Source organism: Pelobates fuscus, chromosome 9 (assembly GCF_036172605.1).
Source record: "Pelobates fuscus isolate aPelFus1 chromosome 9, aPelFus1.pri, whole genome shotgun sequence".
Lineage (NCBI taxonomy): Eukaryota > Metazoa > Chordata > Amphibia > Anura > Pelobatidae > Pelobates > Pelobates fuscus.
In genome coordinates, this window is record NC_086325.1 from 12,487,738 (window position 1) to 12,512,849 (window position 25,112).

The 25,112-nt window shown below is 40.6% G+C and overlaps 1 protein-coding gene across 1 annotated transcript; it reads right to left on the minus strand.

Moving 5' to 3' along the window:
- Positions 1–4,207: 4,207 nt before the first annotated feature.
- On the minus strand, positions 4,208–24,771 carry LOC134572284 (cytochrome P450 2G1-like). The gene is made up of 9 exons (XM_063431159.1): positions 24,565–24,771; positions 21,251–21,413; positions 17,188–17,340; positions 13,872–14,032; positions 13,612–13,788; positions 10,455–10,596; positions 9,370–9,557; positions 7,956–8,097; positions 4,208–4,759 (listed from the first exon to the last, which is right to left on the minus strand). The coding sequence occupies exons 1-9, from the start codon at positions 24,757–24,759 to the stop codon at positions 4,578–4,580; spliced, it is 1,503 nt and encodes a 500-aa protein (XP_063287229.1). The 5' UTR covers positions 24,760–24,771; the 3' UTR covers positions 4,208–4,577.
- Between the last annotated feature and the right edge of the window lie 341 nt (positions 24,772–25,112).

The following is a 25,112-nucleotide window of genomic DNA, read 5'->3' on the forward strand; positions in this document are numbered from 1 at the left end:
CTGTTGTTGGCTGGCAGTCTGTGGGCTTGCTGGAAGGCTGTGGGCTCACTGGCTGCGGCTGGCAGGCTGTGGGCTTGCTGGCAGGCTGTGGGCTTGCTGGCTACTGCCGGCAGTCTGTGGGCTTGCTGGCTGCGGCTAGCAGGCTGTTGGCTTGCTGGCTGTGGCTTGCTGGCTGGCAGGCTGTGGCTTGCTGGCTACGGTTGGCAGGCTGTGGGCTTGCTGGCTGTAAGCCTAACTGGTGGCCAGTGTTGAGAGTGAACTCTAGCCCGTAGCTCCAGGGCTAGAGTTTACTTTCGCCAGAGCCGTAACGTTGCCGTGGTAACCGCGGCAATGATCTGTGCTCACGCAAGAAGGACCCAGAGGAGCTGCAGGCTGAGCTCCCGGGTCCTCTCTTCCTCCCTCCCCTGCCGGCTGCCCGCATGGTGCCTGCGGACAGGGGAGGGGGCAATTGCCCTTTTCTTACTCCCCCCTACCCCTCTTCTTACCCCCCTCCCCCTCTTCTTACTCCCCCCTACCCCTCTTCTCTTACCCCCTCCCCCTCTTCTTACTCCCCCCTACCCCTCTTCTTACCCCCCTTCCCCTCTTCTTACCCCCCTTCCCCTCTTCTTACTCCCACCTCTTCTTACTCCTCCCTCTTCTTACTCCCCCCTCTTCTTACCCCCTCCCCCTCTTCTTACTCCCCCCTCCCCCTCTTCTTACCCCCTTCTTACTCCCGCCCCCCTTCTTCTTACCCCCCTCCCCCCTCTTCTTACCCCCCTCCCTTCTTCTTACCCCCTCCCCTCTTCTTACCCCCCTCCCCTCTTCTTACTCTTCCCTCCCCCCTTCTTACTCTTCCCTCCCCCCTCTTCTTACTTCCCCCTCACCCTCTTCTTACCCCCTTCTTACTCCCCCTCTCTTCTTACTCCCCCCTCCTCTCTTCTTACCCCCCTCCCTCTCCTTACCCCCCTCTTCTTACCCCCTCCCTCTCTCTTCTTACCCCCTCTCTCTTCTTACCCCTCCCTCTTCTTACCCCCCTCCCCTTACCCCCTCTCTCTTTTTACCCCCCTTTCTTTGTACCCCCTCCCCTCTCTTTCTCTTTTTGCCCCCCTCCCCTCCTTTTTGCTTTTTGCCCCCCCTCCCCTCCCTTTCTCTTTTTGCCCCCTCCCCTCCCTTTTCTCTTTTTGCCCCCTCCCCTCCCCCTCCTTTTCTCTTTTTGCCCCCTACTCCCCCTCCTTTTCTCTTTCTGCCCCCCCTCCCCTCCCTTTCTCTTTTTGCCCCCCTCCCCTCCCTTTCTCTTTTTGCCCCTCTCCCCTCCTTTTCTCTTTTTGCCCCCCCTCCCCTCCTTTTCTCTTTTTGGCCCCCTCCCCTCCCTTTCTCTTTTTGCCCCCCTCCCCTCCCTTTCTCTTTTTGCCTCCCTCCCCTCCCTTTCTATTTTTGCCCCCTCCCCTCCCTTTCTCTTTTTGCCCCCCCACCTGTAGCATGGCCGGGGGGGGGCAAAAAGAGAAAGGGAGGGGGGGCAAAAAGAGAAAGGGAGGTGCTCTCCGGTCCGCGGTGCCTGGCCGGAGTGATAGGAAGGTGCACAAACACTGTGCACCTTCCTGTCAGTCCGGCCGGGTACAGGAAACAGAAACTCCTGTTCCGCGCGGAACAGGAGTTTCTGTTTCCTGTACCCGGCCGGACTGACAGGAAGGTGCACAGTGTTTGTGCACCTTCCTATCACTCCGGCCAGGCACCGCGGACCGGAGTGCAGCTCGGCCACGCTACAGGGGAGGGAGGTGAGGTGAGAAGCTGCAGCCGCCTGAGGCTCTTAAGAGAGCGCTCAGGCGGCTGCAGCATTTAAAGGGGCGGCCAGGCCCCCTGATGGTGGGCCCCCCTCCCGGCCGGGCCCTCGGACCATGTCCGAAGTGCCCGACCGGTCAGTCCGCCCCTGCTACCAAGCATAGAAAAAGGCTGTATAAGCTTCAAAATGTCTAACATTTTGATTGTTATGTTTGATAGTTACTTTCACATTACGGCACTTTTAAAGGGACACTGTAGGGACCATAAGCACTTTGACTGATTGAAGCTGTTATGGTGGCTTAAAGGGACACCTCAATGCCCAAATACAAAATAAATGAAAAAATTACTGTTTAGTAGATATACTCCAAATGAAAACTTACCTGCATATAATTACTTATTATTCAGTGGGGATATATCTAAAATCTGCTTGAAAAACTTGCAGAACTCTTGTCTGCTGCCTTCACAAGCCCTCCTCTTCTAACCCCGCCCACACTTTTTGTGGCTGTCCAATCACAGGCTTCCAATGCAGCTCAATGTCTTTGTAAGTCAGGTGCTCTGGGCAATTGCTGCCTCTTGAGGTCAGCTTCATTGAGCTAACGAAACCAGGAAGTAACAGCCTTGCCTGTTGTCTGCTTAAAAGCCAAAGGGGTATATCCAGGCTTTTTTTTTTCAATGAAACCTACACTTTTTTTTCTATTGAAACCTACACTTTTTGTCACAATGAAAAAAAGGACACACTCTTCACACATACAGCTTTTCAGCGAGATAAAGTTCTTTAGGGGTCTGCAGCGACCCTTTAAGTCTTTGGTCACTGGATCGCAGATCATTGCTAAACAGTTTGTTCACTGTTTAGCATAGTGCATATGAAATATATTCATGATTTGAATTAAAACTAAAAATATATATATTTTATTTTTGTTTTTAATTACAGTGAAATTAACACTTCCAACTGAGACTTTAGACTCTAAAACATGTGAGTTATGTATTTTACTTTGGGATACCTATATAATTGTTATAAAAAATACTCAACTTTAGCTATTTTTATGCTTACCCTGTATATTGAACATTTTTGGATCATTGATTAAAATTAGTTTAATTGACAATTGTCATCAAATTTTTACTTCTCCTTTTTTAAACGTCTAATACATTTAATGAAACTTTTTTTAAAAAATTTTGAAATAATGTATATTGATTATTTTTATTTTTTATTAAGAAAAGTTCCCTTTTTATCTGGCTGTGCAGACATGTTGGATCAGACTCTGTTATCTGACCCACTGTTGCTCAGCCTACCCTTCCTGCTGCGATTGCTCTGTGTGTGGACCTCTCGCAGCAGCAAGTTAGGTTGAGCAGCAGTTAGTCAGATAACGGTAGAATCTTACCCAACGTTGCCGCTCAGCCAGGTAAAAGGTGACATTTTCTCCCCCCCAAAAAATCTATATTTATTATTTAAAAAATTATATACAACACTAAGTTTTATTAAATGTACTAAATGAACTTAAAACTAGCAGTGAAAATTTGCTAAAATTGGCTTTAAATAATTTTTATAAAAAAGTTGGCCTTTAAAGATGTGAAAATGCTTGCGTAAGTATATTTTTATTGCACCATCACTATTTAATTTAACACAACGTATGTACACAATGTAATGGAAAATGATAGTTTATTTTAGAAATTTGATTAATATTTTTAGATATTTTAATTTCTCAAATCTTTAGTGTGGAGTGAGCTTTCAAATCACTTCTAAAAATGATAATTCTAACATATATTTTTCATTAAAGTTTCAGTTCATTAAACAGATGGGAAAATTACAATCCCATATGTGACATTTGTTGACACCTAAACGCTACCGATGAACCTTTAACATTGTCATATGTGACATTTATTGACAAGTAATCGCTGCCGATGAACCTGTAACGTTGTCAATGTGATCACAATCCCACCATTCTGATACAATTCTGATACATTATAAAACTACTCTTGCCATGATTAATGAAAATGGACCCCATACCTTACATTGAACACAAGACCATCGGAAGCCAAGTCAACTATTTAAAAAGATTTGGAAAAGCACTTTTTTTCTAACGAATCACCAATACCTTTTTTTATTTATAAACATCTGCGCAAAACAAACACCTCAGTCACCTCCCTAACTTGCTGCGAAGCCCAAGCCACATCATCTAACAATCCCATGTTAATCTATAATAGCAAATTAATTTTACAATAGCAAAATCGCTGCTAACATAAATACATGTGCACAAGCCTATTTAGAGGCACCTTGCTGTAAATGTATGGCCATTATGCCCTAACAAAAAGTGCACCCTATACCATAGCAGCCTGTTTTTTTTTACTATTTAACCATTTTATATATTGTATGTATATATATATATATATAGGGTATTCTGCTCCCATTCTGTTCCCACTGGACCAGAGCTACATATATTGTGTCGTGCCCGCAGCATACATCATAATATGAAACCTTTGCTGGGATCCAAAACCACTCGTTGGCTTCAATTGTTTTTATTTTGTTGTTAAACCTTTCTATCTTGGGTTATTCAGCTTCACATTGTTAGATGAATGTATGTATTAATGTCAATTTTGAGAAAATCATGGTTTTGAACAGATATCAATACTGGATTGTAAGGTAGCCAGAATATTTTAATAATATCTCAACTGGTAGACACAATGTCACCATCTTACAGAAATGACTATTAAAGAGTGGAGTTTTCTGTAAAATCTCAAAGTCTGTGGAATGTATACAATATTTACACTATTCAACAAACTATTTAGCAAACTTTCTGAATACTATTAGTGGTCTGGCCAAGTTAACGGGGGACAAATGAAATTTTATACGGCTTTGGAAGGTTTCCTAATCCAGAAACATGTGGTGTGATGTCCAATTCCTCGGGTGGGACAGGAGATTTCAATTTGAAGTTTTGTAGGATAGTAATGAGGAAAAGGAAGAGTTCCATTCGAACCAGACCTTCGCCAAGGCAGACTCGCTTTCCTGTAGGTATGAAAAGAAATGTAAGAAATGGCTGAGCCACATAGTGATAGTTAAAACATGTAACATTCGATTCAAATTGTTTACACATACACAACATGACATTCACACTACCTGGTTATTATTTATATCTTTCATCATTGACTGTAATTTCATTTATTTCGGGTTCTAGATGTGTTTAAAAGTTCTGGATGAGAACACGGTAGTTGGAAATATTCCATAACTAGTTTATGGGCACTTGGGCAAACCATGAATTATTTCCCATCAATCATTTCACTTTCTGTACCACGGCTGGAACTCACAAAACACATGAAAAAATGTTTGTTCATTGTCCAATTCAGGCTGTTTTGCGATGCGTCCATATAACGCTTCAGAGTTATGGAATTCGGCCGACCCACCATTTGCCCAAAATCTGGATGACTGGCAATTTGTTTGAAACAGAATGCACAAGTCTCTTTCACATCCATAACATAGATGTGTGAGGGAATGAATGGAGATCCCAGGAGTACAACAATACTTCCTTTTTATTTCCCTCTTCTCATAGGAAACTGGGCTAAGAATAAATAAGAATAAGGGATTAATACCCGAGGATTAATATCCAAGAACATAGATCTATACAATGGGAGTTTAAAGTAAATTGTCCATGATTATAACCCAGATAAACCCAGATCATAACCAGATTATAACCCAGATAAACAAAGATCATAACCAGATTATAACCCAGATAAACTCAGATTATAACCAGATTATAACCCAGATAAACCCAGATCATAACCAGATTATAACCCAGATAAACCCAGATCATAGCCAGATTATAACCCAGATAAACAAAGATCATAACCAGATTATAACCCAGATAAACCCAGATCATAACCAGATTATAACCCAGATAAACCCAGATCATAACCAGATTATAACCCAGATAAACCCAGATCATAACCAGATTATAACCCAGATAAACCCAGATCATAACCAGATTATAACCCAGATAAACCCAGATCATAACCAGATTATAACCCAGATAAACCCAGATCATAACCAGATTATTACCCAGATAAACCCAGATCATAACCAGATTATAACCCAGATAAACCCAGATCATAACCCAGATAAACCCAGATCAAAACCAGATTATAACCCAGATAAAAAAGATCATAACCAGATTATAACCCAGATAAACCCAGATTATAACCCAGATAAACAAAGATCATAACCAGATTATAACCCAGATAAACCCAGATTATAACCAGATTATAACCCAGATAAACCCAGATCATAACCAGATTATAACCCAGATAACCCCAGATCATAGCCAGATTATAACCCAGATAAACAAAGATCATAACCAGATTATAACCCAGATAAACCCAGATCATAACCAGATTATAACCCAGATCATAACCAGATTATAACCCAGATAAACCCAGATCATAACCAGATTATAACCCAGATAAACCCAGATCATAACCAGATTATAACCCAGATAAACCCAGATCATAACCAGATTATAACCCAGATAAACCCAGATCATAACCCAGATAAACCCAGATCAAAACCAGATTATAACCCAGATAAACCCAGATCATAACCAGATTATAACCCAGATAAACCCAGATCATAACCAGATTATAACCCAGATAAAACAAGATCATAACCAGAGTATAATCCCAGATAAACCAAGATCAACCCAGAGCAAAGGCTTTAAAGTTAATGAGCTTCTGCATTGCCAGAGTTAACATAGATTAAAGGGCAAAGGGGCCCTGAACACCTGACCAGTAGGTTTTCTGTCCACTACCAGTAAAACTGGTTTGTAATCTGTTCCATAAAAATGATTGGTAAAGTATCAGCATGGCTATACATCTCCTCATCCTCAGAATCTCTCAGAATGATCAGGGGTCATTGAGAACAAATGTCAGAATATAAAAGAGGCTACATGGATTCATTCCAATGATTCAGTAATTTTTTTCCTTGGCCAAACCAAAACCAACATGTGTGTGACATTATCACACATCACACTAGAACACAACTTTCATGAATGACAAATGCCACAGACAAACACAGAGCATCCACAGGTACATCACAAAGATGGTTCCCAAAGAAGAACTGCTAAGAGAATGCCTGAGACAACAACCAATATAGGACGCAGAAGATGAGGAGGTTCCATGGCAAGACAAACCTCTCCATGGGGTGTACCACTGGCAGATAGTGGATGTGACTCACATGAGGCACTAATCCTAGCAGCACAGGAACAGGCACTCAGCACCAGATCAATAGGAGCTGGAGTTTACCACACCGGGCATGACCCAAGGTGCAGACTGTGCAAAGAGGCCTCTGAAACAATCCAGCACATAGAAGCTGTACCAGCATAAACGGAGAGACACAACCAAGTTGCTGGGATTGTGTACCAAAACATCTGCTCAGAATATGGGCTGGACCTGCCTATGTCCAGATGAGAGATGCCACAAAGTGTGGTTGAGAATGACAGGGCTAAGATCCTGTGGGGCTTTCAGATCCAGACAACAAGCAAGTATTGGACAACCAACCTGAAAATCTACCATGGTGGTAGAAGACTGCAGTCATGGTGGATGTAGCAATCTCCAGTGACAATAACATCAGGAAGAAGGAACAGGAGAAGATGGACAAATGCCAAGGGCTGACAGAAGAACTAGAAAGGACATGGAAAGTGAAGGCAGTAGTAGTCCCAGTTGTGATAGGAGCACTTGGGGCTGGGACTCCCAAGTTGGGGGAGTGACTTCAGCAGATTCCTGGTGGGACATCTGAGATCTCTTTCCAGAAGAATGCAGTCATAGGAACAGCTAAGATATAGTGCAGAACCCTCAGACTCCCAGACCTCCGATAGAGGACCCAAGATTGAGAATTAAACATACCACCCAGGAGAGGTGAGAAAATATAAATTTATTTATATATATATATATATATATATATAAGGTCAAGTTATTACAAAATGGATGATGTGTGTAGCAACATGGCAGAAAGATTGCTACTGGTTGCTCAATATCCCATATCAAGTTCTTCCTATCAGGTTCTGTTCTTGTGTTGTTTTATCTTGTGTCCTTACCTGGTGACCCGCTCAAGGCAATGCTCAGTCCCTTCCCCATTTAAAGGACTCCCAGTGAACTACTTTGTGAACTCATTACAGCTGAGCTACAAATAAAGAATGTTTCTGAATGTTACTTACCTGCACTTAAAGGCATAAATGCATCATTCTTCTTAAATTCCCCATTTTCATCCTGGAAATTTTGGGGATTGAATTCTGACGGGTACGGGAAGCAGGAGCGGTCTTTTAGCACCGAGGAGAGCACTGGGAAAACATTGGTGCCCTGAAAAACAGTTTAATGGTTACAATATAACAGAACAGCTGGATGGAAAGATAAATAATTGAAAACATTCCCAGTGGAAAGATAAGTGCAGTTATTTGGCTGCAGTGAATATTTCTAAAAAGAGAAATGTAACAATAGTGGAATGTTACTGGCAGAGATATCACTTTATTGATTGATAGTCACAGCACCGATAGCAGGGATTCCCAGTAGGAAGGAAACTGCTTTATAATAAAATAATGTAATTATGATACCTCCTCTAGCGGACATTGTGTTCTATATATTGTAATTTTAAAGCACTGAAACATGGACATATCATTTCGACTGTAAGTTCCATTGGACGTCTCTGGGGACTGGGCTGTACTCGGAGACCGGCAAACCTCCAACAATATGTACACGCTGAAGGCAGTAAGATCGTGGAACAAGGTAACGGCTTTGTTTGATAAACGTTATCAGTGTGTCACTTTAAATTATTGTTGGTAAGATATCAATATGGATACAATGCACTGCCTTGCAGGTTCAGAATCCTGAAAGGGACACTGTAGAATTAGCAATACAATATGTATTCCTAACGCTATAGTTTTAGCCGACCTTTTAGTCACCTCTGGCTCAATCCTGATGCTCTCAGCCAATCCAATGCTTTCCTATAGAGAAGCAATGGGAGCCTAGTGTGCATGTAAATCCCCACACTATGCCAAACACGATCTCCTCATAGAGTTAAATTGAGGCAATGCATCTCTATGGGGAGCATTCAGTGTCTCCATGCAGGGCATCAATTTGGTAGAACCGAAACCCTGGAAGTTACTCTTTTTGCTGCAAGAGTGACGGCCACTAGAGGTGGCATTGGGCAGCAATGTAAACACTGCCTTTTCTCCAAAAATACAGCATTTACACTACTGAGGCTACAGAGACAAGTTCTATGTCCCAGGGCCATTACATTAAATGGACACTGTAGGCATTACATTAACGCTATGCATGAGGACTTTCAGCGTCAATGGAATCCCCATAGGAAGGCATTCAAATTCCTATGGAAAATCCTACTGCGAGCGCAGCAATTGACACGCATGCATAGTAGATATCTGTAAATTATATTATGATGTTTATTAACTAACCCAATCTCAGTCACAGATATGACCACATTTACCAGAACCCTGAGGTCAGTATGCAGGACTTCCTAAATGTCAAAAAGAGATCTGAATGTCAGCCATAAAGCTATATTGACAGCCTGGTGTGGGCCCTTCCACTCCTGCCCTACCTGCCCCACTTGGTCTGCACCTTTGGAATGGTGTATCCTTGAAGCTCCGTATCTTTGGTTGTTTTTCGTGGAACTCCAAGGGGAATAAGGTCTATAAATCTCAGCATTTCGTGCATCACGGTGTCGGTATACGGCATCTGACTTCGGTCTTGTAGAGTTGGGCAGCGGTCTCTTCCTATAACTCTGTCTATTTCTTCTTGGACTTTGGCTTATATGGAGAGAAAGATGGTGATCTGTACACTGGGTCTACATTACTACATGTTACTGCAATTTGTAAGTATTTTTAATTGTAGCTCAATAAGAAGTCTTTGCAAGGCAGGTGTTTTGGGCAATTGCTGCCTCTTGAGTTTATCTCCACTGAGCGAAACAACCAGGACGTAACAGGGCCAGTTATATGATTGACAGCCAGGGAGGTGTAACACGTTTAATTTATAAAAGCGCTAATTTATTTTGAGATCTCTGACCTCTTTTTGTATAATGAAAAAAAAGGACACTCTTCAAAAATAAAGCTTTAAACTACTTTAGGAAAGTCAATTTACCAGATGGACAATGATTTCCATCTGCTTTTTACACTTGCATTACATTTTCCAGGACAATATTGCAGTCCTGATATGTAAATTGTGTGCTAATAAATTTGTATTCTGCTACTCCCACATATAAAGTTACTTTAAATACTTTTGTAGGAAACTTGGATTAGAGGCATGATTGAACCTTGTCACAAATCGTACCTATTTTTTTTTAAGTGATGACAACTGAGAAAGCCTTTTTTACTCAAAACGAGTATGTGATATATTTTTTTTAATATTTTAATATTTTGAAAAATTATTTTTTTAAAGTTTATACAAAAATATTCATTCATTTGAAAAATTTATCCAAAAGTGAGGCTAAAGTGAAGCTGGACAACATCAGAGTTTGACCCAGTGTCCATGTTATCATGGCACGTACCTCTGCAGGAATAACATTTGTTTTATAAAATAAAAAAGCTGAAATGCTATAAATTAAATTAGCATATTAGTAATTTTTTTTGCTTTTTTATTGCTACCATAACATTAACCTATTTTTGCCCTATCTCAAAATAACTTCCTCCCTGAATACAATCACTCACCAATGATGTCTGGATTCTTCAGTAAGATAAGAAGAGAATATGCTAACACACTGCTTATGGTTTCCACCCCAGCGAAGAAAATTTGTAAAGTTGAATATACCAGATTTCGGAGGCTGAATTCACTCTGTGGGTTCTTCTTCTCCTGATACGTTAACAGAGGATGGAAGTGAAAATACGGTTTATTATGTTTTACAGTAGTCATATAATTAAGATAATTAAAATACCTCACATAATCTTCTATTAGGCCCATCACATTGGACCACAGAACTCTTGTTATAATTTTCTATGTTGCTCCATATTAATATAACCTCCTTCCTATAACCCCTTTTCTATTACTCCATATAACACTCCCTAACTCCTCCTGTTACTCCATATAACCCTCCCTATAACTCCTCCTATTACTCCATATAACCTCCCTATAACCCCTCCTATTACTCCATATAACTCTCCCTATAACTCCTCCTATTACTCCATATATCCCTCCCTATAACTCCTCCTATTACTCCATATAACCCTCCCTATAACTCCTCCTATTACTCCATATAACCCTCCCTATAACTCCTCCTATTACTCCATATAACCTCCCTATAACTCCTCCTATTACTCCATATAACCTCCCTATAACTCCTCCTATTACTCCATATAACCTCCCTATAACTCCTTCTATTACTCCATATAACCCTCTCTATAACACCTTCTATTACTCCATATAACCCTCTCTATAACACCTTCTATTACTCCATATAACCTCCCTATAACTCCTCCTATTACTCCATATAACCTCCATATATCTCCTCCTAGTACTCCATATAACTCTCCCTATAACCCCTTTTCTATTACTCCATATAACACTCCCTAACTCCTCCTGTTACTCCATATAACCCTCCCTATAACTCCTCCTGTTACTCCATATAACCTCCCTATAACCCCTCCTATTACTCCATATAACTCTCCCTATAACTCCTCCTATTACTCCATATAACTCTCCCTATAACTCCTCCTATTACTCCATATAACCTCCCTATAACTCCTCCTATTACTCCATATAACCCTCCCTATAACTCCTCCTATTACTCCATATAACCCTCCCTATAACTCCTCCTATTACTCCATATAACCTCCCTATAACTCCTCCTATTACTCCATATAACCCTCCCTATAACTCCTCCTATTACTCCATATAACCTCCCTAACTCCTCCTATTACTCCATATAACCCTCCCTATAACCCTCCCTATCACTCCTCCTATTACTCCATATAACCCTCCCTATAACTCCTCCTATTACTCCATATAACCTCCCTAACTCCTCCTATTACTCCATATAACCCTCCCTATAACCCTCCCTATAACTCCTCCTATTACTCCATATAACCCTCCCTATAACTCCTCCTATTACTCCATATAACCTCCCTATAACTCCTCCTATTACTCCATATAACCTCCCTATAACTCCTCCTATTACTCAATATAACCCTCCCTATAACTCCTCCTATTACTCCATATAACCCTCCCTATAACTCCTCCTATTACTCCATATAACCCTCCCTATAACCCCTCCTATTACTCCATATAACCCTCTCTATAACACCTTCTATTACTCCATATAACCTCCCTATAACTCCTCCTATTACTCCATATAACCTCCATATATCTCCTCCTAGTACTCCATATAACTCTCCCTATAACACCTCCTATTACTCCATATAACCCTCCCTATAACTCCTCCTATTACTCCATATAACCTCCATATATCTCCTCCTAGTACTCCATATAACTCTCCCTATAACACCTCCTATTACTCCATATAACCCTCCCTATAACTCCTCCTATTACTCCATATAACCTCCATATATCTCCTCCTAGTACTCCATATAACTCTCCCTATAACTCCTTCTATTACTCCATATAACCCTCTCTATAACACCTTCTATTACTCCATATAACCTCCCTATAACTCCTCCTATTACTCCATATAACCTCCATATATCTCCTCCTAGTACTCCATATAACTCTCCCTATAACACCTCCTATTACTCCATATAACCCTCCCTATAACTCCTCCTATTACTCCATATAACCTCCATATATCTCCTCCTAGTACTCCATATAACTCTCCCTATAACACCTCCTATTACTCCATATAACCCTCCCTATAACTCCTCCTATTACTCCATATAACCCTCCCTATAACTCCCCCTATTACTCCATATAACCTCCCTATAACCCCACCTATTACTCCATATAACCCTTTCTATAACCCCACCTATTACTCCATATAACCCTTTCTATAACCCCTCCTATTACTCCATATAACCCTTTCTATAACCCCTCCTATTACTCCATATAACTCGCCCTATAACTCCTCCTATTACTCAATATAACCCTCCCTATAACTCCTCCTTTTACTCCATAAAACCCTATCTATAACTCCACCTATTAGTCCATATAACCCTCCTTATAACGCCTCCATTTACTCCATATAACCCTCCCTATAACTCCACCTATTACTCCATATAACCCTCCCTATAACCCCACCTATTACTCCATATAACCCTTTCTATAACCCCACCTATTACTCCATATAACCCTTTCTATAACCCCTCCTATTACTCCATATAACTCTCCCTATAACTCCTCCTATTACTCAATATAACCCTCCCTATAACTCCTCCTTTTACTCCATAAAACCCTATCTATAACTCCACCTATTAGTCCATATAACCCTCCTTATAACGCCTCCATTTACTCCATATAACCCTCCCTATAACTCCACCTATTACTCCATATAACCCTCCCTATAACCCCACCTATTACTCCATATAACCCTTTCTATAACCCCTCCTATTACTCCATATAACCCTTTCTATAACCCCTCCTATTACTCCATATAACTCTCCCTATAACTCCTCCTATTACTCAATATAACCCTCCCTATAACTCCTCCTTTTACTCCATAAAACCCTATCTATAACTCCACCTATTAGTCCATATAACCCTCCTTATAACGCCTCCATTTACTCCATATAACTCAACATATAATTCCTCCTGTTACTATATAGTTCTTCTAATAGCTCCTTTTGTTGCTCTGCATATCTATAGTAATATTGTGTGTCCACACTGCCTTTTTAGATATTATTGTCACTTTTAAAATTCTACCTTTTTCATTTTAATGAGGAAAGTATCAACATAGTCCCTTGGATTGGCAGGATCAAGCGTTTTCTCATTCATTTCAACCCTCTTCTCTACATAGATTTGGAGTTTTCCTAAGTATTCAGATATCGTTTGGTGAGGACCAGGAATGAACTTCATGACCCCCGGGAACATTTCAAATAACTGGAAGGAATTCATTAACATTAAAATAAACACGCTTTGGTTTTATTGTGTTATTTGTATATGTGTTTATATGTCTTTCTTACCTGGCCCCATGGTGAGCAAACTACCAAAAAACTTTTATGTACGTATTCGATAACATTAAGAAGTTCTTCATCATCGTACTTCTGTCGATTCCCAAACATGATGGAGAAGATAATGTTACACGGCGGCTTGCTTAGACATTGACCAGGGTCAAAGAAGGCTTCTAAAACATTTCCAAAGAATAATAAAGAGCATTAAGTAAGACATTTAATTAATACAGTGATAAATAGTAACAAAACAAGATGACTCAGAAAAACAGCTTGGAAAGAGAACATTTCAAGAAATGCTATTTTGCCCTCAAGCATGAAAATTTGGCTCACCATGGGTGGATCAAGAACCAATTAGATAAGGGAAATGTGGCAGAACACAAAAGAATCAAACACCAGAGTCTTTTTTAAAAAAGGCTGTGTAGCTGAGCCCTAGTCCTGACCGAGACTTTCCTCCACTGGATCACCAATAGTAGAACTCAGGATCAAGATACTGCCAAGTAAATATCCCACCTCCTCCCCAGTAACTGGACAACACACAGTTCTGGGAGTACAACTGAACTTTATTCTGACCCACACGGCTTTTATGAACTGGACCCTAGCATGGGGTCTACACATCAAGAAGACAGGGGTTTCTTCCCAAGAGCCTTTGTGTTTGAGAGATAATTGAGCTAAAATTGGGATAACTTAATTATCTCTCAAATACAGAAACTGACACACTGTGGGGATATTTATGGGGTGATAAATATTAAAATAATATTTTCATTAAAATTATCAAAAATGTATTTAATAATTTTTATTATATCAAAATTGATATCTTGAGAATTACCCACTATTTTAATTCTCTTAGATCCTAGAGAACGTCATCATTTTAGAGGATTTTTACCCCATACAAATAAATCACAATTTGATTATAAAAATATAATTTATTGTGACATAGTAATAAAAAATTAATAAAATGTAACATGCGTGATAATAATCAGTGAATACTTAGAATAACATAGGTACAAAATATGGCAATGGTTTAAACAAATTCAGCGTCTACAGCATCAACTGTCAAGACTTACAAAATTTATGAGGGTCCTTCACACAGAACACAGAAAGCAAAACTTCACACAGAACACAGAATTCCTCAGAGCGCAGCTAGAAGTCGAAAAATCATTAACCTGATTAACTCTTTCAATACTCTTAGGCATATAATATCCTATTCTATTGCTATTTTCAATTAAAATAACGTTCAAACCAGCTCATTAATCATTTCCTGGAACCATCCAATAAGAATAATCTACCAGATTTTACAAAAGCCGAATTTAACTCTACATAAGATACACTATCTTATTTCAGAGCAAATCAATACATCTGGATAAAAACAGCGGTATGCTAACACGTGATAAATATCACATTAATACATAATTATCATCGATTCCACCTGCAGAATTGAATGTTTATAACTATATATTCTTTAGTTAACTAAGATTTCTAAATATTGAAATCTGACCGTTATTTATCCAGGCATATATCATATTAGTAAATTTTCGTAAATTTAGTACATTTTTAATTAATTTAAATTAATTAAATAAAACCAGCATAATTACCAGTTATGTAGATGTTCTCATCAGATGATTAGATAGTCCCAGGAATGAATGGAAGTGTGGTTAATGTTTGTAAGGAGGTGTGGATGTGATAGAGAATGTGATATTGGTTTGGAAAGTTATAGTAAAATTCTAAGTGTTCAGGAGGTGTTTCTTGAGTTGAGTCAAAGAGTATGAGAGTTGAGTGTTAGTCCCAGAGTGTCCTGAATATTTGCATGTCCCAATCTCCCTGAATGTCCGAATCTGAATGTCTCCCTCTTCCCTTTGTCTTTACTTTTTAAAGGGCCAGATTCTCTGTACGTCATTAGTTGATCAGGCCTATAGGGCATTGAAGGTGGGGCTAACTCACAGACCACCATCTAGATTTTGGCCAGTAGATGGCGCCCTTACATCACCAAAATGTCTTGTCCTCACAAGAGTTAACTAATTTTGGCTTATCTAAAAAATTGCTGTCAGTTCAAAGGATGTCTTTGTTTTTTCTCCAGACAGAGCGTCGGCAATTCCTGTTGTATATCTAAAATTGGCACCTCCTAACCTTAGTTTTACCCTATTTCTTACAATGGGCACTTGTAAGATTCAGAAAGTAAAATTAATGACTATGTCTTCTCTGTCACTGTTATCTGGCTTTCTTGTGAAGCTGTGTGTGTAGGATTATTTTTCTAGTCCACTAACATTTATTAAATACTATGATATTTCTTCATGAATATTTATCCATGAATTGTCTATATTATTAACATAATGCTAGTTATATGTAATTAATATAATAGTAAAATAAGTGTATAGTGGTTAGATGTATACAAGTATATATAATGTATATACTTGTCTCTGGACGTAGTAATCCATCCTGCATCCTTGCTGAGACTGCATTACTTTGTTTATATAACACATTCCTGAGCTCAGCCTTGTTTGGCTAGTTACAGCTAGCAAGAAATTATGTGTCTGTCTTGCCTGAAATCCCAAAATGGAGTCCGCTCTGTTCGGAGTGTGATTGGCAATATACTCTTTTAATTTTTTTCTTAGCACGAAATGTCTGCCGATATAAATATACTGACAACACATATTTTAAAATACCCCAAAATTACATGAAAATAATACAGGAACCCCACAAAAATCATATCCCCAAACAACTCTGATGTGAGCACCCAACATATCCAAAAAGCACTCAGATCGGTTCAGTAGAATGAAATTGCTATTCGAGTAAAGTTTTGACCGACCAGCCACGAGGTGATAGCCCAAAACAGTTCCAGAGGATTGGGCAAGATGGCCAGTCGGCTTTTGGGGGTTCCTGTGCGAACACTGACAAATGCTCCCCTTGGCTTTTATGAAACAAATGCTCCCCCGTCGTTCGCCTAGGTGGTTGGGAAGTTGAACGGACAACAGTACGGACTCCACCCAGGTTCACAGACTCGTGTGGCCTAAAAATAGTTCTAGGCATTCGGCGACCATGTACCGCTGCCTGTGTTCGGGAGACAAAATAAAAATGGCCGCCATGCACTGGATCACATGCGTTCGGTTATACGAATGGAGGCCACCCAGGGAAAGTACTCAAGCTAATGTGTCAAGTTGTTAATTTGTGGTTAACAGCCAGGGGAGGTCGTTGTTCGCTATTATTATTAATTAAGTGAAAATACTTTGTTCAAATCTCTGTTGGAATTATTATTGAAGCCCTCTTAATGATATGGTATGTTTTACCTCTGTCCCTATAGCAGTGTTTCTTACTTTCTAAATTAGACACCAACCTTCCATTTTCTGTAGCTCCTTTACCAAACATGCTGCTTCTTCCTGAATTTTCTCCTCTAAGCTCTTCTTCCCCATTCCGAAATCTCGTAAGGCAGAGAGAGAAAAACGTCTGAGCTGTCGCCACCGGTTCATGTCGCTGGTAAAAATTAAACCTAAAAATGATCAAAACAGTGGAATGCGTCCTTATAGGGTCAGTTAAAGTTGAAAATTGCAACCTGGCGTGTGCTCAATCAGAAGTGACATGACTTATTATTTATCATTTAATACAATTCTCTAATCATTGAATGTATACACATTTAAAAAAAAATCAAAAAGTAAAAATGTTTCTTATATTTGGTTTCGATAACATTGTATGTAATATGTTAGTTAAGTGAGAACGATAAGTAGGAGATATACTCTACTTGTGACCTTGATATTGATTTGTGTAAAGCAGTGGTGGAACTACCGCGGTCTCAGGGGTCGCAGTTGCGACAGGGCCCATCACTCCAGGGGCCCGGCCACCCTGTGGACATCTGCGACCGTGTGCCCGCCGACCATGTATTGTGGCCCTGGCCCACGAAGTATAACTTCCAGGGCCGCACGTTAAGGGGCCCATCGGGTGGCCCATGCTGTTAGGGCCATCCGATGGAAATAAATTTCCAGGGGGCCCTGTCACTGCTGCGACGCTTTAACAGTGTGACCTGGTTCCCTTTGATGACATCCGAGCGCACGGAGGAAGTGACTGTCTCGGTCACTTCCTCCCTTCAATCACAGAGCCTGTGCGGGAGGAAGAGAAGAAGGAGGTCAGAGTGGGAACTCTGACTCCCATCAGCCTGAGCCACTGGACCCCAGGGAAAGTCTCCGACCTGCGCCTAAAAGGTGCATGTGTCTCTGTGTGTGTGTATGCGTGTGTCTGTATGTATGTGTGTCTGTATGTCTGTATGTGTGTGTGTCTGTGTCTCTATGTGCATGTGTCTCTGTGTGTGTGTATGTGTGTCTGTATGTCTGTATATGTGTGTGTCTGTGTCTCTGTGTGTATGTGTCTGTGTGTGTCTGTCTGTATGTATGTGTGTCTGTGTGTATGTATGTGTGTCTGTATGTATGGGCCTCTGTGTGTATTTGTGTGTTTGTATGTATTTATCTGTGTGTGTTTGTGTGTCTGTGTATATTTTTGTGTGTGTTTGTATGTGTGTGTGTGTGTGTGTGTGTGTGTGTGTGTTTGTTTGTTTGTTTGTCCGTGTGTCTGTATGTGTTTGTGTGTTAGTATGTATGTGTGTGTCTGTGTGTATGTGTGTGTCTACATGTATGTGTGCCTATGTGTGTGTGTCTATGTGTGTGTCTGTATGTATATCTGTTTATCTGCTTATGTGGGGGGCGAGGATGTGTGGGGGGCCCTGGGCAATTTTCACACCAGGGCCCATGGTTTCTAGTTATGTTTCTGGTGTAAATGTAATCTGATTTTCTTGTATAAAGAGGCAATCGAGGCACCAAAACCACTTCATCTCATTCTTAACCAATATGAGACTGAATGTGGTTTCTCCGGAAACCCTAGTTCTGTTCCCCACTGGAGGCTATGGCTAATGTGCCATAAAAAAACCCAATAATAGGCGGTAGTAAATGGATGAAAGCCCCTCATTCTATTGGCAAATACATTTAGACACAAATGATAAAACATTGAGCTGATCTGAGGAACTATGATGATTTACGAAGTTTAATCCCCGATAAACTTATGGTAAAACATAAAAAGACACTGTTTTTTTCTTATAAATGTATTGACCCCACGTATATTTCCTAAAATTCAAGAGTAAAAAGTTTATAACACAAAATCCTAAGGGTTTTCACATGAGGTAAGCTTTCAATTACTAAGTAGTGAAAAACTGAAACACAATATTTACTAGCAGATATAAAAGTAAGACACATTATAAATTGCACTAGTTATTTTGTTGTTTATTCATTAACTTGCATGCCTGCTCTGTATAGGTAGGCTAGGTGAATTGGTGAGGAAATTGCGATATCTAGTCCAAGGTAGCTGATTTGAATAGAGTCACATTGTAGAAAGTTTCTGTTGAGTGGGTTTGGCCTAATTTAGTTCTTACAATTCCAATAGGTTAAAGGGACACAATAATCACCAGAACAACTTTAGCTTAACGTGACTTACACAGCCTTCCTAAACACTTCCTGTAAACAGTCATCTAATGTTTATACTTCCTTTATTGCAAATTCTGTTTAATTGAGAATTTCAAAAAAATATCACAATATTTCAATATTTTTCAAACTATAAAACCATTTTAAAAGTTTATCCAAAATATAAAATTATTTAAAAAAACATTATCCAAAAATAGTTAAATGAGGCCATAGATTGATTTGGAATGCCTAGATTTTACAAAAAAAATGTTTGTATGAAGATTCTTATCTGGATCTTTGGCTAGCTGCTTCCGTTGTTGTTAGAAACATAGAAACAGAAAATGTGCCGGCAGATAAGAACCATTTGGCCCATCTAGTCAGCCCAATTTTCTAAATACTTTCATTAGTCCCTGGCCTTATCTTATAGTTAGGATAGCCTTATGCCTATCCCACGCATGCTTAAACTCCTTCACTGTGTTAACCTCTACCACTTCAGCTGGAAGGCTATTCCATGCATCCACTACCCTCTCAGTAAAGTAATACTTCCGGATATTATTTTTAAACCTTTGCCCCTCTAGTTTAAGACTATGTCCTCTTGTTGTGGTAGTTTTTCTTCTTTTAAATATAGTCTCCTCTTTTACTGTGTTGATTCCCTTAGGGCCAGACTGGGAACACAAAGCAGCCCTGGAAAAAAAATATTCCAGCCGGTTGAGAATGAGATGAAGTGGTTATGGTGCTTAGATGGCCCTTTATACAAGAAAAATCAGGTTACATTTACACATATCTACATCAAGGTCACAAATGCATGTACCAAAGCTCTCGCTTGAGTATATCTCCTACATATCGTTATCACTTAACTAACATAATATTTACAGTGTTATCAAAAACAAATATAAGAAAAACATTTACTTTTTGATTTTTTTTTCATGCATAGACACATAATGATTAGAGAATTTCATTATACGATAAATAATTCATCGTGTCACATAGCGTGTGTGTATTTATATTTATGTGCATTGGGAGCAGTTATATAGATACTTACCTACAGCCCCTTGCTCCACTGAATCATGGTGTCACAGTGCTGTCTGACACACAGACAAAGAAAAGCTCACTACAGACAAGCTCACTGACACACACACAAGCTCACTACAGACCATCTCATTTATACACAGAACAAAACTCACTACACACAATTAAGCTCTCTGAACAACACAAGCTCCCTACTGACAAGATCACTGACTAACACAAAAACAAGCTCACAACAGACAAACTTACTGACACGCACACAAGCTCACTACACACAAGTTGACTGACACAAACAAGCTCACAACAGACAAGCTCTCTGATACACACAAGCTCACAAATATTAGCTCACCCACACAAATAAATAGAAGCTCTCTGATCCACACACGCTCACTCATACACAAGCTCACTACAGACAAGCTCACTGACACAAACACAGAAGCACAAAACAGGCAAACACACTGACACAGACAAGTTCACTGGCACATACTCACACAATATCACTACAGACAATCTCACTGACACAAACATGCACAAGCTCACTACAGTCAGGCTCACTCACACAAACACAGAAGCTCTCTGACCTACGCAAGTTCACTGACATACACACAAACACACTATAGACCATGTTACGGACAACCAGACACAAGCTTACTACAGACAAGCTCACTGTTAAGAAGAGACACAATCCCTGACTAGATGGGCCGAATGGTTCTTATCTGCCGTCACATTCTATGTTTCTATGTTTCTATGTTTCTGTCAGTCATAGGCTGCTGGGCAAACCATAAAGCACCTATCACTGTGGACTCTGAAGGCCGTGAGGTCATCTCTTCCTCTTCCTGTCTGAAAGGTTAACTGGTTGAGGCTGGGGGGATTGAGAAATTCAGTTTAAAGAAACAAATGTATTTATCTAATTACAGCCATTTTTGAACTCACCATAATTCTTGTAGTAAGAGTCAAAGGCAGGCATCTCTCCACGAGCCAAAAAGTCATCAGCTTTGTCCACGAGGACTTCTTTCACTGCCTTGTAGCCAGTGACCAAAATCACTGGCCGTGACCCCAGGTAAATGGTACAAACATCCCCGTATGTCTCACGGAACTGCATGGAATATTGAAGGGTTAAAATAGGTTTACTAAGAACTAAATGCTGGAGGTAGAGGGCAACTAAAGTTATTTCATAACGGTGGTTTGTGGGCTTCAAGATGGGATTTAGAAATAAATCTAGAGCAGTAATGCTCAAGCTTAATTAATTAATTAAGTATACCGGAATCCTATGATGGAGTCTATGACTTAATGCTTAACAAATGTTTGCTTATATTACAGCCTCTATATGGTTTATTATTTATTATTGTATAAATATCTCTGTGTGAATTCATTTTATTCCTTCTGATGTATGCATAGTCTCTAAGCTCCGTAACACTCCATTTGCTATCTCAGGTTACCACCTTTTCTAATTTGTTTTTGACAGCCTCCTCACCCAACATCCTCATCCAAACCCCCCTCAACTCTGAAGGAACCTGAATTCTATTGAACTGCAGCAACTGCCAGCTGATGTCTGTTCCGTATTCTCATCCATCCCTACCTTCTCATGTCCCTCTCTTGCTATCTCCTCGTATAATGCTACCCTCACCTCTGCCCTGGACGCTGCCGCCCCACTCAAAACATGCCCCTAAAGGAAGACGTGCCTCCAACCATAGAATACTAAGTCAACCTGCTATATGCAGAGATGCTCCTGTTAAGCTGAACCCTGCTGGAGGAAGTCCCGCACCTTGTCAGACAATCTCCATTTTAAAGTCATCTTGCATTTGTGCAGCACAGTCCTCACCCTTGCGAAACAATTATACCTTTCCTCTCTCATTAGTTAATGTTCACACAATCCCAGGTGTCTCTGACCTTTCTGCCAATAGCTTTGCATGCTACTTTACAGACAAAAATGCGTTTTAATATTCAGTGTGTTTTTCTGGTTTGAGTTGGCTTTGGTATCTGACTAACCTTACCTCTGGAATGCTTGCTCTTGGCTTGGTGTACTTGTTTATTTTAATTTCTTCTATCCTTGGTATGTGTCCGGTTGCCCTTATTCTATGTTAGGACCATATTCCTTGCTCATTACATTAAGCCCAGCCACTCTAAGGTTCTGTAATACATGATATATAATTTTATTGCTTGCGTATTGGGGGTGTACCTTGACAAACATATTTTCTATCAGTTTCTCTCTTGGCTTATTCTTACCCTCTTTTAGAAGCATTGCTTATCCAACCAGAACCCATGCTGGTAAGCAACATCTAGTGTATATTCACAAATCCAGATGAGTGACGAGCCTCTCACAAATGTATCCTGAGCTTGTTTTATCCATTTACATGGATTAGCAGATACATGGCACTTCTTAACAAAGAAAACATCCCATAGAGCAGGGGTAGGCAACCTCAGGTACTCCAGATGTTATGAACTACATCTCCCATAATTCTCTTACAACTATAATTCCAGCAAAGCATCAGTGGAGATTTAGTCCACATCAACAGGAGTGTCAAAGGTTTCCTACCTGTGCCAATGCCATAGAGTAAGGGTAAGCCAGGAGATTCCCTGAATTAAAGTGTTTATATGTAAACATTTTATAAAATAATACTGACAGAAGCTCCTATGCCAGGACCTTTTGGAGAGGGTTGAAGGCCAGCCTCTTGCCCACAGGCTATGGACCTGGTCACAGGAGCACCTGAAAGAGGTGTGTGACAGCAGCAATCAAAGTATAGACTATACATTGTTACTTCAATAACTCTGCAGTGCCCTCTGCTGACTGGCTAGACGTGTGTATGTTTGCATAATGCTGGTATAGTAAGGGCAACAAAATAAGTAGTTAAATTAATATATTATAGTTTTTAGTGTGCTTGAAAATGTTACTTGCAATATATAGCAGTGGCAGATACGGGGGGGGGGACAGGGCAATTGACCCTCCCCCTCAGGAAAATATGTTGCTAAACTATTTTATTTGTAAGGGGCCCAGCGAGCTCGGGCCCCTTACATACATCATTTTACATACACCCTCTTTGCAAAGTTGAGACTCTCTACCTCCACCTCCACGGCTGACTGAATCCCGGCTTTCAGAGCATTGCCGTGGTTATCACGACAACGCTTTATTCCACATGGTGCCGGGACTTGCAGGAAGTGCCTTCACCCAGCAGAGCCACAGAGGTGAAGTTTGAGAGCCCCTAGAGCACCACCAGACCACCAGGGAATGCAGTGCCACCGGACCACCAGGAAATATGTTGCCCCCTTCCCTGGATGCAGGTAAGAAACAGGGACAGGGGCGAAACACTTAAAAAATATATTTTAAATATATATATCTATATATATATATATATATATATATATATATAATAAATTTAAAAAGCTGCTCCTCTCTCAGACCCTGCAATACTCAGTCCCAATCGTAGCCTACGAAGTCTCACACTTCAAACACTGCACCCCTCACAATCACACACTGCACCCCTCACAACCACACACTGCACCCCCTACACACTGCACCCCTCATAATAACACTGCACCCCTCACAATCACACACTGCACCCCTCACACACACACACACTGCACCCCTTACACACACACACTGCACCCCTCACAATCACACACTGCACCCCTAACACACCACACTCCACACAACCGCACACACTACACCCCTCACAATCAAAAACTGCATCCCTCAAACATTGCACCCCTCACACACTGCACCCCTCACAATCACACACACACACTGAACCCCTCACACACTGCACTCCTCACAACCACACACACTACACCCTTCACAATCACAAACTGCAACCCTCACACATTGCACCCCTCAAAATAACACACTGAACCCCTCACACACTGCACCTCTAACACCCTGCATCACTCACACACACACCTTGCACTCCTTGCCCTGAATCCTTCAAACACTGCACCTCTAACACACTGCATCACTCACACACACACCTTGCACTCCTTACACATGCCCTGACCCCTCACACATGCCCTGCATCCCTCACACACTGCACCCTCACACACACACACACCCTGAACTCCTTACACATGCCCTGACCCCTCACACATGCCCTGCATCCCTCACACATGGCACCCCTCACACACACACACACCCTGCACTCCTCTCACACACACACTGCACCCATTTTAACTCTGTTGACAACAAAATCCTATACTAATCGTGACCTTAACCTAGCATGTGCATTTCATCAATAAGTAACTCATTGAAGACTTACCTTGATCAATGTCTTCACATAATCTCCCTTCAATTGAAGAATATTTCCCAGGATTGGAAGAGGTGTAGGTCCTGGGGGAAAATTTCTGTTCTTCCAAATAGACTTTTTGAACACCAACAATAGGAAAAGAGAAGAAATACAAAGAGCCAGAAGAAGACTTGCATCTGCTGGGAACTGCATTGTGGAACTGTGCATCTACTGCCTGTGCTTACAGCGTGTTTGTTAAAATGTCCCTGGAATTTTAAATCAGCATGGCAAAGAGAGGAATATCAGGGTGGAGCAAATAAAGACTCGTAAATAACAAGGAAAGGGAAATTGTTTTAGCTTTAATTTTAAATAATTAAATCTTCATTTAAAGCGTATTTGTCGTAGTGATACCGGAGAAACTGACGGAAGCCAAGCACAGAGAGATGGACACAGGTTTCTTCAGGAAGGAAGAGATTCTTTATTGGATCACCGATCGGGACTCAGAGGGACTAGCGTCACCAAAATACAGCAAAGTCTGAGTACTGAATACATAGAGTACATTCCTTATATAGCACTGTAGC